The sequence below is a fragment of the Amblyraja radiata genome, chromosome 21, assembly GCF_010909765.2.
Source record: "Amblyraja radiata isolate CabotCenter1 chromosome 21, sAmbRad1.1.pri, whole genome shotgun sequence".
Taxonomy (NCBI): domain Eukaryota; kingdom Metazoa; phylum Chordata; class Chondrichthyes; order Rajiformes; family Rajidae; genus Amblyraja; species Amblyraja radiata.
Window position 1 is genome coordinate 18,587,789 of NC_045976.1, and position 14,930 is coordinate 18,602,718.

Here is a 14,930-nt window from a genome sequence, read left to right on the forward strand (position 1 = left end):
TGAAATTTTTATAGCTAATTCTTGTTCCCAGTCTCTTCTAATTCCATCAGTTGTGGGTATTTCTATGTTTAAGATGATGTTATATAGGTACGATATTAGATTAGCTGATTCCGCCTTTGTCTTCATTGCTTCATCCAGTAAGTCGGTAGGCATATTATGATAGTCTTTTGTATATTTTTTCAGATAATCACGGATTTGAAGATATTTAAAATATTGATTATTTTTCAAATTATATTTCAGTTGTAGTTGTTGAAATGATAGTAATTTTCCCAATTCATGCAGATCTTCGAGCGTTTTGATTCCCATTCTTTCCCATTGTATAAATGATTTGTCTATAATTGATGGTTTAAACGATGGATTATTAACTAGTGGTATTAAAAGAGATAGGTTTCTTAATTTTAGATTCTGTTTTATTTGTTTCCATGTTCTAATTGTGCTATGTATAATTGGATTTTTATTATAATTTTTGTTATTCAAATGTATTGGTGAGAGGAGAGTCGCTCCTATATTACACGGAGAGCAGTCCTCTCTTTCCATTACAATCCAGTCCACCTGCTGGGCAGAATTGTCCAGCAGGTGAATCATATTTTTAATATTTACTGCCCAATTATAATACATAAAATTAGGGAGCGCTAGACCCCCCAACTCTTTTCGTTTATTAAGGTGTGCTCTTTGTATTCTATGGGATTTATAATCCCATATAAAATTTGTAATGTCTGAGTCCAATTTTTTGAAAAACTTTTTTGGGAGATATATAGGTATTGATTGAAATAGGTATAGGATTTGTGGTAAAAATATCATTTTTATAGCGTTTATTCTGCCTATTAGGGACATCGGAAGTGTTTTCCAGAATTTAATCAAATTATTTAGTTTCTTAAGTAAGGGATTATAATTGGCTTTAAACATATCATGGTAGTTTCTAGTAATTTAAATTCCCAAATATTTGAATTTTTCTGTAGCTATTTTAAAGGGGAATTTCCGGAGGTGTGTTGAGTCTTTTGGTTTTATCGACATAATTTCACTTTTGTTCCAATTTATTCTATATCCTGAGAAGGATCCAAAGTCCTCAATTAAATTTAATATGTTTGGTATACTAATTTGTGGTTTTGTGATGTACAATAGTACATCATCGGCGTATAAGGATATTTTGTTATTTGAATATTTTGTATTATAACCATAAATATCCGGGTGTGTTCTTATTTTTTCAGCAAGGGGTTCAATTACCAGAGCAAATAACAGCGGTGATAGTGAACATCCTTGTCTATTGCCCCTTGATAGTTCAAATTTCGAGGATAGTATATTATTAGTTAGTATTCTAGCCGTAGGTTTGTTATATAATAGTTTTATCCATGCGATGAAGTTCTCTCCCAATTGGAATTTTTGCAATACTTTAATCATATAATCCCATTCTACTTGATCAAACGCTTTTTCTGCGTCCAGTGAGATGATAGATAACTCTTGGTCATGAGATTTATGTGAGTGCATTATGTTAAGGAAGCGTCTCAAATTATTGAATGAGTGTCTCTTAGGTATAAATCCTGTTTGATCCTCATTTATTAGTCTACTAACATACCTGCTTAGTCTTCTGGCTAGTGTTTTCGCTATTATTTTTTGATCCGTATTTATCAAAGCAATAGCTCTATATGATCCTGGTTCTTCTATATTTTTATCTTTTTTAAGTATTAATGTGATCGTTGATTCTGCTAATGTTTCAGGTAAGCTTTGCTCTTTAAAAGCATATGTATACATTTTCTGTAATCGTGGGGTAACTATGTCGTAAAAGGCTTTATAAAATTCATTACTGAATCCGTCTGGTGAAGTATATCAAATTATGAGAGGCATAGATAGATAGGGTAGACGGTCAAAACATTTTCCCCAGAGTGAACAGTCAAAGAGTAGGGCATAGCTTTAAGATGAGAGATGCAACATTTAAAGGAGATGTGTGGGGCAAGTTTTTGTCTACACAAGGAGTGGGGGGTGCCTTGAATGCACTGCTTTGGATGATGGTGGAGGCACATACAACAGAGGATCTTCGATATGCCAAGAATGGATATGCCAACAATGACATCGAAGGAATTCATTCTGTCACATTGGGTCCATGTTGACTCCTTGAGAAGCAACCCCATTAGTCCAATTCCTCTAATCTTATCATTGTGGGGTGGGAGATTGCAACCTACACGTGGTCCACCCTGTTTCGACGAATGCAATCAACCTGGCGTGCACATTCAAATAAGATCAAATAGAACAAGTTGTCCAACAACTTTAGGCTGTGCACGCCATACGCAAGAAGAAGAAGAAGATCATTGTGCATCTCTGAAACATATTCTATCTCATACACGACCAACAAGAAACCAAGGAAACAATGTATTCTCATGCAAGTGCTAAAGGGACCAGTTTCTTTCCAATCCTGAAAGACCTGTACTTCCAAAAGGGTGAAACGAGAGCTTCGTGCCCCACATGGATCTTCAGAGGGCGATGAAATATCTCGCTGAAGTCAGCTATTGATAATAGTTGTCACCTGATACTTTTCCATGGACGTACTCCCTGTGCATCATATGCAAACCGCCAATAGCCTCACAAAAATATATAAATGAAATACATTTGCAGACATGCATTCACAATGAATGCTCCTATGTGATACATGTAGGAGTATTCGTTGCTCCTACATGTATCACAGCTAGATTTGAAGCAAAGTTCTCTGCCACAGAAGGCAGTGGAGGCCAATTTTCTGGATGTTTTCAAGAGAGAGATAGATTTAGCTCTTAGGGCTAACGGAATCAAGGGATATGGCGAAAAAGCAGGAACGGGGTACTGATTTTGGATGATCAGCCATGTTCATATTGAATGGCGGTGCTGGCTCGAAGGACCGAATGGCCTACTCATGCACCTATTTTCTATGTTTCTATCTTTCTAGGTTTCTTTGTTATAGAGGTGAAAGGAAAGGATAAACCTCCTCAAGTTTCAATACCTGTTATTCCTGAAGACACCCTGGATATTTCCAGGGAACGTGGTTTCTTTGTGACAGCGGTGGTCAGGAATTCATAAGGATTGTCCTCCTCTTCTGGAGGGAAACTGTCCAACGATGGAGACAGCCTGATATCCAGACTTTGGTCATCTTTCCTCGTTTCTGAGTCCTGGAAAAGACCAAAAAATATGTATTAAGGACTTTAATCTGAGTGTAGTATACAGTTCAGAGCAGTTTACTTTGTCAAAATAAATGTTTTATTACCTGTGGCATATGTATACAATATTACATTTATTGTTCACTTATCATGTGGTTCTTTGCAGTGCATTTTTCCTGTGTCTGAGTGCCGTGTGGACCATTGCCATCATGAAGTAAAACACACAGCGTTTTCATTACTGGTGTAGAAATCCAGAGACCTGTAAGGCTAGCACTTTCTGTTTTTCTCTCAGTTTCCCACATCTGCAGTTTTTAAAAATTTCATTCAGGGCCTCAAGCTAATAATGCAAAGACACATGCTCAAAACCTTCCAAGTTCAATGGGAACTGGAATATCAGTTTATTAAATAAATCTTGAATAAAAACCTAAGATTAGCAATAATGTCCATGGGGCTACAAGGTCAGTTGACAGAAGTTCTCAAGTCAAGTCAAGTCAAGTTTATTCGTCACATACACATACGACATGTGCAGTGAAATGAAAAGTGGCAATGCTTACGGATTGTGCAAAAAAACTACAAAGAATGGAACAGAATCACATATTACATATTTGTGGGAGGGAAAAAAAGAAAAAAAAGCAATTTTAAAAAGACACCACACAACAGTAAATTGGTACAGTAAAGTTAGTTCCTGGTGAGATAGGAGTTTACAGTCCTAATGGCCTCTGGAAAGAAACACCTTCTCATCCTCTCCGTTTTCACAGGATGGCAACGGAGGCGTTTGCCTGACCGTAGCAGCTGGAACAGTCTGTTGCAGGGGTGGAAGGGGTCTCCCATGACCTTGTTGGCTCTGGAGTTGCACCATCTGATGTATAGTTCCTGCAGGGGGGCGAGTGTAGTTCCCATAGTGCGTTCGGGCAGAGCAGTTCCCAAACTAAATTGTGATATTTCCGGACAAGATGCTTTCCACAGCCGCTGAGTAGAAGCACTGGAGGATCCTCAGAGACACTCTGAATTTCCTCAATTGCCTGAGGTGGTAAAGGCGCTGCCTTGCCTTACTCACCAGCGCTGCAGTGTGTGATGTCCATGTCAGATCCTCTGAGATGTGGACTCCCAGGTATTTAAAGCAGTTCACCATATCCACAGGATCCCCATTTATCCTCAATGGAGTGTACGTCCTCGGATGATGTGCCCTCCTAAAGTCCACGATCAGCTCCTTAGTTTTTTTTATGTTCAAGAGGAGGCTGTTGTCCTGACACCAGAGTGCCAGATAAGCCACCTCCTCCCGGTAGGCCTTCTCATTGTTATCGGAGATCAGGCCCACCACCACAGTGTCATCAGCAAACTTGATTATTGAGTTGGAGCTGAACCTAGCCACACAGTCATGTGTGTACAGGGAGTACAATAGGGGGCTGAGGACGCAACCCTGGGGGGATCCTGTGCTCAGGGTGAGGGATTTCAATGTATTTCCTCCCATCTTGACTACATGGGGCCTGGTGGTGAGAAAGCCCAGGACCCAGGCACACGGGGGGGGTGTTGAGCCCCAATTCCAGCAGCTTCTCAGCAAGTCTGGTGGGGACTATCGTGTTGAAGGCTGAACTGAAGTCTTTGAACAGCATCCTCACATAGCCCCCTTTCTGGCTGTCAAGGTGAGAGAGAGCGGTGTGCAGAACCTGGGAGACCGCATCGTCCGTGGATCTGTTCGGACGGTATGCGAATTGTAGCGGGTCCATGTTGCAAGGGAGGAAGGCGCAGATGTGTTTCTTGACCAGCCTCTCAAAGCGTTTCATGACTATTGAGGTGAGGGTCACTGGACGGTAGTCATTCAGACAAGCTGGGGAGGCATTTTTAGGTATAGGTACAATGATGGATCTTTTGAAGCAGGCAGGGACCACGGACTTGGCCAGGGAGAGGTTGAATATTGTAGTGAGCACCGGAGCAAGCTGCGTAGCACAAGACTTAAGTACTCGCCCCGAGATGCCATCTGGGCCTACAGCTTTCCTGTATTCACCCGTGTCAGAGCCCTCCCAACGTCGTGCTCAGACAACGAGAATGTGTGCACATCCCCAGCAATGGACCTCCCTTCAGCTTCGATAGCCAGCGCGCTGGCAGTGTTGTTGTTAGTTGGCAGACCTGGGGTGATGTTGCCCGTCTCAAAACGAGCGTAGAAGGAGTTCAGGTCATCAGCTAGGGAGGTACCAGCACTTCCGGTTGAGGGGGGGCTGCTCCGGTAGTTGGTTACAGTCCGTAGCCCCTGCCACAGGCGTCTGGTGTCCTGCTGCTCCATCTGTGACTCCATCTTGTCTCTGTACCTCCTTTTTGCCTTCTTCACCGCCCTTCGCAGTCGGTAGGACTCTACCTTATAGGCGTCCATATTTCCGGATGCCAGGCCCGAGATGTAGGCAGCGGTGCGAGCATTCAAGGCAACATGAACGGACCTGTCCACCCAGGGTTTTTGATTAGGAATGGTGCTAACCCTTACCGTGGGGACGATGTTTTCGGCTATTGTTGCGATGAAGTCCGTAACTGCTTCTGCGAACTCACTGACGTCACTGGAACTTGCTTGGAACATATTCCAGTCGACATCACTCAGTGCATCTTGCAGCATGGCCTCTGACTGGTCGGACCACCGCTTTACATCCCTTGTCACCACCACTTCCCAAACTATCCTCTGTTTATACTCTGGCAGCAGGAAAATGGCAACGTGGTCAGATTTTCCTAAGGGAGGAAGTGAAACGGCCTTGTAGCCCTTCTGAATTTCTTTAGGGAACGAAATCTGCCAACCTTACCCATTGGGACAGTGTTACACTCGATCCACAGCAACATGGCTAACTTTCAACTTGCCTCTGAAACATTCCAGCAAATTGGAATAAAAGATTATGATAAGAATAACGAAGGATAGATTAAATGGCATCAACCTAGACATTAAACATGAGGCTGCCACAACCAACCACATTAACCCTGTAAGCTCCTCTGCACCAACTGAGGGATGTGCTAAATTTGGAAAAGATCTCCCATAAAATAGCCAAATGTAAATACATTTCCATCTCCAATTCATCCATCATCATTTCAGTGGACGTATTATACCACCAATAGGTCAGACTCACCAGAAATGTCAGCATGCCAGTAAACAGGCAGGTTGGAAATGGCACCAGAAATCCTCAATGTCAATCTATGACCTTATGACATCTCAGTTTATTTCACATTCCTTACTGATGAATCAGGCCACCTTCAGCAAGGATTCGAAGTATGCTGAATGTAGGATTTCAATGCTTATTACCAAAGACTCGAACTTAAGAAAATGAAACCATAAAATTCATGCATGATTCAACCAATTGCTTGCCTCAAATCTTTTTTCCTATGTTCAAACATGTGTCAGTTTCTTACATGAGCATACTCGTTGAGAAAGTGTCTACAGCCTCTGCGGGAGCTGGGGGTGGGGGAGTCAATTTAGTCACATTTGAAGAACGGCAGATGGAAAGAGGTCCAAAACAAGAGAGTGAAAACTCTTTGATGTTTTCCTCACCATCCATCTGCCCCTGACAGTATATGCAGCACGACCAGCAAACAATTCTGAGGAAGCAGTGTCCTGTCTTTGTACTGAAGAGTTATTTTCTGTGGCACTAACACAACACTAAATGGGATGCAATCAAAACATAACTAAAATCTCAAAATTGGGCAATGAACAGCAGCAGAATTACAATCCACCACAACCTGTTAACCTTAAATGCAAACTTAAGGCCAAGTGATCGGCCACTTAGTGATCCGAGGAAGCAACCACAGAGCACAAATGGGCAGACCAAGAGCACCAGCAAGCATCCCCAAAAAGCACAGCATTGGCCCATGTTCATGCTAAATAGTGGGAGCAGTTTGCTTTAGGCAAACCTGAGCAATCCCATGCCCGCAGATGTAATGAAATGTGTAAAACCCTGTCAAATCCAGTTGTTTTACTGTAGCCACAGTATTTAGAGTCTTGCTGGTTCAGCTATAGTCATTGCTAATCTCTTAAGGGCCTGTCCCACTTACGTGTCCTTGGCATGCAAATTACGCGACATCGTGGTCGCGTTGAGGCGCACGGGCATCGTATCCAGTAATGGATCCAATAATCCAGCAATGGCGCTCCACAATTAATATAATGAAAATATTCCATAACCGTCCCTGTCTATGATGGTGAAAATCAGCAATTGAGTGTAAAAGAGGCAGAAGTCACACAGAGAGTGGTGAATCTCTGGAACTCCCTGCCACAGAGGGTAGTCGAGGCCAGTTCATTGGCTATATTTAAGAGGGAGTTAGATGTGGCCCTTGTGGCTAAGGGGATCAGAGGGTATGGAGAGAAGGCAGGTACGGGATACTGAGTTGGAGGATCAGCCATGATCATATTGAATGGCGGTGCAGGCTCGAAGGGCCGAATGGCCTACTCCTGCACCTAATTTCTATGCTTCTATGTTTCTAAGTGTTTGAAGTGAAATACCTTCATCCAGAAGAGCCGAATGAATTTTGCATTCAAGTTTTCTTTAAACTTTCTCACCAGAACACAAGGCAGCTTTCAACCAATTCCATTACCATGCGATCATCAAGAAAAGGCAAAGACGACAAAATACAGATGAGGCTACAAACTGCAATGGGCTTGGGTTGTTGTATCAAGAATATTACTTGCTACAAAGTCCTGTAAAAATCTTTTCCAACACTGATCTAACAACTTGCCTTTGACATTAAATTGGATTACCATTGCTGAATCCTCCGTTATCTACATCTTAAGGGCCTGTCCCACTTACGTGTCCTTGGCACTCAAATTACGCGACCTCGTGGTCGCGTTGAGCCGCGATGGTCCCACGAAGGTCGGGCGAGATTAAATGCTTACGCACAGCCGTCTGGAGATGGACACAAAGATGGACATAAAGCTGGAGTAACTCAGCGGGGCCGGCAGCATCCCTGGAGAGAAGCAATGGGTGACGTTTCGTGTCGAGATCTTTCTTCAGTCTGAAAAGAAGGGCCTTGACCCGAAACGCCACCCATTGCTTCTCTCCAGAGATGCTGCCGGTACCGCTGAGTTACTCCTGCATTTTGTTGTCTATCTTCAATTTTCTTGGCCCCGCTCTGGGAGTAGAAGTGGGGGCGGATCCGGACCGCAACGGCCGTGAGCCCCAGGCCGAGTTCGGCGATCGTTTGTCTGCTTCTGCTGCTGTTGAAGGTGAGACGTTGCGTCGCACCAGGGTCTTGGGCCTGCCCCACTTCGGCCGTCAGTTCCGCGACAGGCCGTTGGCGCGCGAAGATTTTGTTCACTACAAAAATTTCAGAGCCCCGCGCGATGTCGCGCACAACTACATACCCCTCCGCGCTTCCAAGTGGGACCGGCCCCACGCGGCCATACGATGCCCGTGCGCCTCAACGCGACCACGAGGTCGCGTAATTTGCATGCCAAGGACATGTAAGTGGGACAGGCCCTTAAGAGATTACCAATGACTAGAGCTGAACCAGCAAGACTCTAAATACTGTGGCTACAGCAACAGGTAAAAGGAAGGATTTTCTGAAATGAAGAGCTCATCTCCTGATTTCACAGTCATTCCGCCAAACTAATGACCCATCAGCAGTGTTATGGGATTTGCCTGAATGAGCATGATTCACGGCAACATTGAAAGACTTTGAAAACATCCAAGGTAAAGCAGCTGTCCTTCCAGCTTAAACATTAATTTATACTGCCATTTACGTACTATAAGCATATTGTTTTACCATATCAAAATGCACATCAGCATTTTGCTAAGGCTGTGTACAATCACTGTACTTGTAATCTTTAACATCATGGTTGCATTGGTTGCTGCGACACTGCAACAGTATCCGGGGGTTTCCCTTCAAATCATAAAACCATCATATTTTGAAAAAAATATTGTTCTTCCTTCTTCATCATTTGGGTGCAAATCGTGTAAATCCATGCCTAGTAATACAAGAACTGGAATAATGCACAAAGGCAGCTCACCATTACAGCTCAAGGTAAAGAAATGCCTAGATCCCATGCATAAATACAAAACAAATATGTTCACGTGTCCATGAAATTGTAGTGCAGAATATTATATCATTCTATAACATCAATCTGGTCAGGTTCTAATCGTCCCCGAAACAGCACAGATATCTGACTGAGGTGTGAGGTGTGCTCATTACTTGTAGCATGGGTTGGATTAATAACAGATCCAAATAAATGAAATGATATCACATCTGCTCCAATCTATGGAGGAATTTGGCAAAATCTCAGGTAGTTGGAAAACTATAGATGTTTCCAATTAATGATTTATTCTGTTCTATTTTTAATTTCTCCCTTCTGTTGTGAAATCTGTCTTATCTGCATCTGTCACATTACACTTTACCAATAGTACAACTAATCTGCAGGTTGATTTCTGGAAAAAAAAGTCTCCTCGCAGTTCCAACTCCCGGCAATTCACTATATCACAATTTTTTTAATGTTTAATGCATGCAGCTGCTAAACTGATAAACGGCAAGACCCAGGAGGAAATTCAGTGCATCCTTCCAGAACATCCTCTACCTCCATCATCCTCTGTAAATTATTCCAATAATAATCATGCTTTGTCATTGGTTTAAGTACTTAAAGATATCTTTAATTTTTCAATTTATCTTACACACTCTTACAAAGTACTATGGTTGAGTCTCCTTGCCCTTCTCTGTTTTATTTCTAGAATATAAATCTTTTGAATGTGTTTCAGAAACCAAAACCGAACACATTCAAAATAGAGCCTAATCAGAGCACCGACATACAGTATGAATACATCTAACTTCAGCTCTGGTAGTTTAGTAATAAAACCCAGTGTGCAATTTGCCCTAAAAGCCCACTAGTCCTTGAGTCTCTCTCTGGACTCAGCTCAACACCATTCAGTCCTGCATATCCCTTTGTTTCTTAGCAATTGTAAAGTATAGAAGCTTAAATAAATTGTGAAAACCACAACAATGGGGAAGCCATATACCAGGCAGCTGAATACCAGTGTCAGCATTGCATGACGGTAATAAGAAAGTTGTGCAAGCGTTTTGTCAGCTCAACAGGTTGGTCAGGCCACTGATACTCAAATGGGGGAAAAGGTCTCTTCTGTTTATTGGCATTGTTTGGGATCATACAGTATTTATGGTTTGTTAATTACGGTAGCACATAGGAATAGGTTGACTTATTCCCCTAGGAAAATTTTGTAACCACAGCAAGCTGGGATGTCTTAATGTGAAGGCTGTACAATATCCAGGAGTGTGATTTGACTAGTTCACACTATGCCTTTCTACAACTGCTTCAAGCCTCATGTAAAAATAACTGCAAGACATCCAAATTGTATGATAACATTTTGATAGGCTGCTCTATATACGGGGAGTGGTTTATTTAGCTAAATGCGTAAGGATGTGATTAATGTGTAAAGACATTCCCACAAATGATAATTATATGGAAGTCCTTAATAACAACAGCACACAGTCATGGCAAACTGAAAGTAATGAGTCATTCCTGATAGACTAGAAATAGAATTTGATACCAATGGACTCTACTGATTTCATGCTTCACGAATTATGATTCAGCACGTCCTGGTTCTTCCAAGTTTGCTCTCTTGTACACTGACAAAGCTTGTTTTGAATCTTACAGTCTGGATCATAACAATGTGACAGTAACCATACCTGCTTCCATCTTGTTTTGTAAGGAGAGCATGAATGGCTAAATGTCAACAGAATCGTAAAGCAACATATCAGCAGGACAGGAAGGATGTTTGGTTAAATACAGCTTCTGTGCAGCAGCAACCAGCTTGTCCCTCCCAAACACATCAAGTGTGGTACCGATTATGTTATCATCATACACACAAGAGGTGCATATTCATGAGCAGTGTCTGCCTTCTAATTGGGTTGGCAGTTTTGAACAGGGAGCAATTTCCAACTGCTCCTAAACAGATGTGGACAATTTCATAATAAATAAAGTGGTGTTTGAAGTTTTCAGGCTCAGTCCAGCATGGTGTTGCTGTACTTCATAGAAGAAGTATGTCACATGCACTGGCACATGCACAGAATTAGCAAATGCCTGGATATTCATTTATTTTTCTAGTCTAAGCGACTTTCAAGCCCTTATTCAGCATCCCCTTCCACAAACTACTCACTGACTTGCACAGAGGAAGTTGATTCGGATAATTTAGCCTTCAATGTCCAGACAATTTTCATTAGCTTCCTTTGATCTGCATATCCGAACATCAGTATGGAAATTTCAAATCTATAATTTTCACAGATGGTTGAATAAAAGGGCCTGGTACCTGCTTTCCACATTCACTTTATTTATTCTGATGTTCATTTGTACAGGGCTTTGAACAATTCTGGTGTCCATTATCACTCAACATGATCAATAGCTGAACTGCTCCACTTTGCCCAATTTCTACTGGTAAAGTGGTAATTTGTTATTTCTAAGTGATTCCGCCCATTATTGAAGTTTCTTTTTGGTTGATTATTCTGCTATGCTTTATTGGATTAGATCTTGATAAATCAAAACATTGCAAATAATGTACATTATAACAGGATTAACTCATGTTTAACAAGTGATAACCCCTTTACACAATGCATATGAACTTCCTGCATCAAAGTAGCCATTGTACATTGGGACAATTCCCCGGTGACTGCTGGAAGAGATCGATGTCACCTCCGTTGTAGCAGAATGAAACATACCGTGATTTGTAAAATATAAAAGGTGTAAGGCTGACTGAATTTAAAAGAGCTAAAAGTCAATCGTTATTGACAGTAGGAATTATCAATCAATCAATCAATCAAGCACTTTATTCATCCCCGAGGGGCAATTTAAAGGGCGCATTACAGTAGCTTTTTAAAAAAGAAAGGGACACAATCAACGAAGAGACAAACATTCAAAGTTACTCTCTGCACCAACCGGTCGACCGCACGAGCAGTGACCCGGCAAGGATTGGGTTGTCAGCAGCGATACAATAATAAAGAACACACAAAATGTAACACAAACATCCACCACAGTGATGAATGCCTGTGGAGGAAGGCACAAAAATGTGGCCAGTCCTCCTCCATGGACAGGCCCAGAGTCCAGAGTCAGTCCAGGATCGGCTCTTCCTCACCGGAGACCGCGGCTTTAGATTGTTGTAGGCCACAGGCCGGCGGTCAATATTGAAAGTCCCCGCCGCAGCCAGAAGCACCGTAGACTGCAGGGCCGGCGGTCGAAGCTCCCCTCCAGGGGTGATGGTAAGTCCACGCCGGCCCCGCGGTAGAAGTTGGCCGCGGGCCGGCAGTGGTGGCTTCTTCTTCCCCCGGGTCCCCCACGAGGGATCCCGGGCTATAGACGCCGCACCAGCTGGAGCTCTGCAGACCGCGGCTTCATGCCGCGACTTCAGGCTGCCGGCTGCCCCGGGCCAGCGAAACGTGAATAGTACGTGAATAGTGGGAATATTAGACACTTAAATTAATAGCTTATATTTATAATTCAAAATAATTGTTCTAACTTTGTGTTTAAAAACTAAATTAAAGCAGTTTTTGCCATTTGGTCATGAATCATTGTGCAACATGGGGATCGATGCTGGAGCTGGATCATGGATGTGGGAAAGGCTGCAGGAACGTCGAGGGTCCCCTACAGAGGAAGCCTGCACGTGACCTTATCCTCCAGGCCACACAATCCCCCATGCTTCTATCTAACCTCCCCAAAGCACAAAGCCTCTGCAGGTTTAAGGTTCACCAAGACAGTCGTAAGAAAATTCTGCCACCTTCTGAAGTTTCAATCACAGATTGGCAACCACTCATCTCCCAACTGAGGTCAAGGTCACTGTCATGATCAACCCGTCACCATTCTGGGTTCCTGGCACTGATCTACAGCATTTCTCATAATTACCTGCTCATCTCCGCTTTGTTGTCGCTATTCTACTGATGTGCTCTCTGCTCCAGGAGGAATTATTTTATCAACGTTTCCTTGGTGCGGAAGAATGTGGAGCACTGCAATGACAACTTTCCCAATGGTTCAGCCCCCCACGGACTGCCCTCATTCAGGAGCTTTGGGTTCCCTTTAGAACACAGAGCTCTACGTGAACTGAAGGCACAGACTCCCTCCACATTCAGTGCAAGGTCAACCACAAACTCCCTCATAATTATTGGAGGATAAGCTGAGGAAATGCGCAATTCTTTCATTCTAAGTCTATCGCACTGTCCCTATCATCTTTGAGAGAGACTACATTGCCAGATGGATGGATACTTACAAACAACTCTTTAAAAATTTGTTCGCACAGTTCTTGCAATCATAAAATCCCTTGTTTTTAGAAAACTTTAAGAAAAATGCTAATAAATTTTAAAAATAGATAATTAAACATTTATTCTTGGTGCTTCCATTGTGTGGTTGCCTTCCACAAAGGTTTCACTGTCCTACCAACATTCTTTCTCCTATGCTTATCACAAGGCTGTCCATGCTACCAATGATAGCACTACAATGCTGCATTCATAATTCCCTGTAGATAGTCCAGCAAACATCAGGATCCTTTGAGAGAAAAGTAATGTTGCTAATGCAAGAAGTAATGTGGAGCAAGTATTGGATGCTTGCAGACATTAAGAACTGCATGAATGCTTTATGGACCCTGGGGCAAGGAATTCCAACCACCAAACAAATCGGAAAGTGCATCTTGCTTTGCAGACTATGTACCGTAATCTGAGCCAGAAACCATCATCTCACCCCTCAGCCTATTCCAACTATTTTTCTTGTTCTCTTTCTCTATGTCCTTGATTCAGCTCTAGTGCATCCCCTCCCTCCACTGGCCTAGTTTTGATGATTATCATTCACCTATTCCTTTTCTGTTGACCTGGTCACAGTTTCTCAAATTGAAGACAAAATGAAATGTTTTTTTAGAGCGACCATCAAAACCTAGCTGATTCGAACTGGCTTGTGTTCTAAATGAACTTGATCAGAGATCAACTCTGCCGATTTTGGCTCTAAAGGGAATTATCGGAGTCGCTGCCTCAAGAAGGCAGCCAGCATCATCAGAGACCCACACCATCCTGGCCACACACTCATTTCACCCCTGCCATCGGGAAGAAGGTTCAGGAGCCTGAAAACGGTAACATCCAGGTTCAGGAACTGCTTCTTCCCTACAGCCATCAGGCTTTAATAGCTACACACTAGCTTTAATAGTTAAACACTACAACCTCAAATAAGCTCTGAGCTTCAATAGACTATTATTATTATTATTATAATTATTGCACTACTTTTGTTTGTTTTTTTGTGTGTGTGTGTGTGTATGTGTGTGTGTGTGTGTATGTGTGTATGTGTGTGTGTGTGTGTGTGTGTGTGTGTGTGTGTGTGTGTGTGTGTGTGTGTGTGTGTGTGTGTGTGTGTGTGTGTGTGTGTGTGTGTGTGTACTTGTGAGTAAGTATATATATACACGCACTGAACTTTTTTTTTCTCTCTCGTTTATCATATTGTTTACTATGTTTACATATTCTGTTGTGCTGCAGCAAGTAAGATTTTCATTATTTTATGTGGGACACAAGACAATAAACCACTCTTGACGAGTCTCTTGCCAATGTTTTCCATGAGATATCCAACTCAGGAAGACCAGGGTGTTTATGATTACCCACTAAATCACCTGTCACATTTCGTCTGGCAACAACACAAGGAAACCAATGTGTTTCCATTTATTAAAGAAGCTATTGTTAAGTGGACAGATCAATGTGAAGATCAAATTAATATATTTCATTGGTTGACAAGGGAAAATATTCGCACACAAATTTTAAGTAGTCGCGTCATTAAAACAGAAAAGAACGGAAATTGTTAATTACAATGTCCGTTTGGAACACAAGCTT

At 42.3% G+C, this 14,930-nt stretch overlaps 1 protein-coding gene across 10 annotated transcripts in view; it reads right to left on the reverse strand.

Annotated features, from left to right (window-relative positions):
* The window catches only part of anks1b (ankyrin repeat and sterile alpha motif domain containing 1B), a 703,274-nt gene that overhangs the window by 209,530 nt on the left and 478,814 nt on the right, over nt 1-14,930 (reverse strand). For all 10 annotated transcript variants that reach the window (XR_004415215.1, XM_033039691.1, XM_033039692.1 and 7 more), the window contains one exon: nt 2,969-3,134. Coding sequence is in view for 9 of the 10 variants with exons in the window: in XM_033039691.1 (XP_032895582.1) it covers nt 2,969-3,134 (166 nt within the window). In the remaining variant the exon portion in view is untranslated. The remainder of the gene's footprint in view (nt 1-2,968; nt 3,135-14,930) is intronic.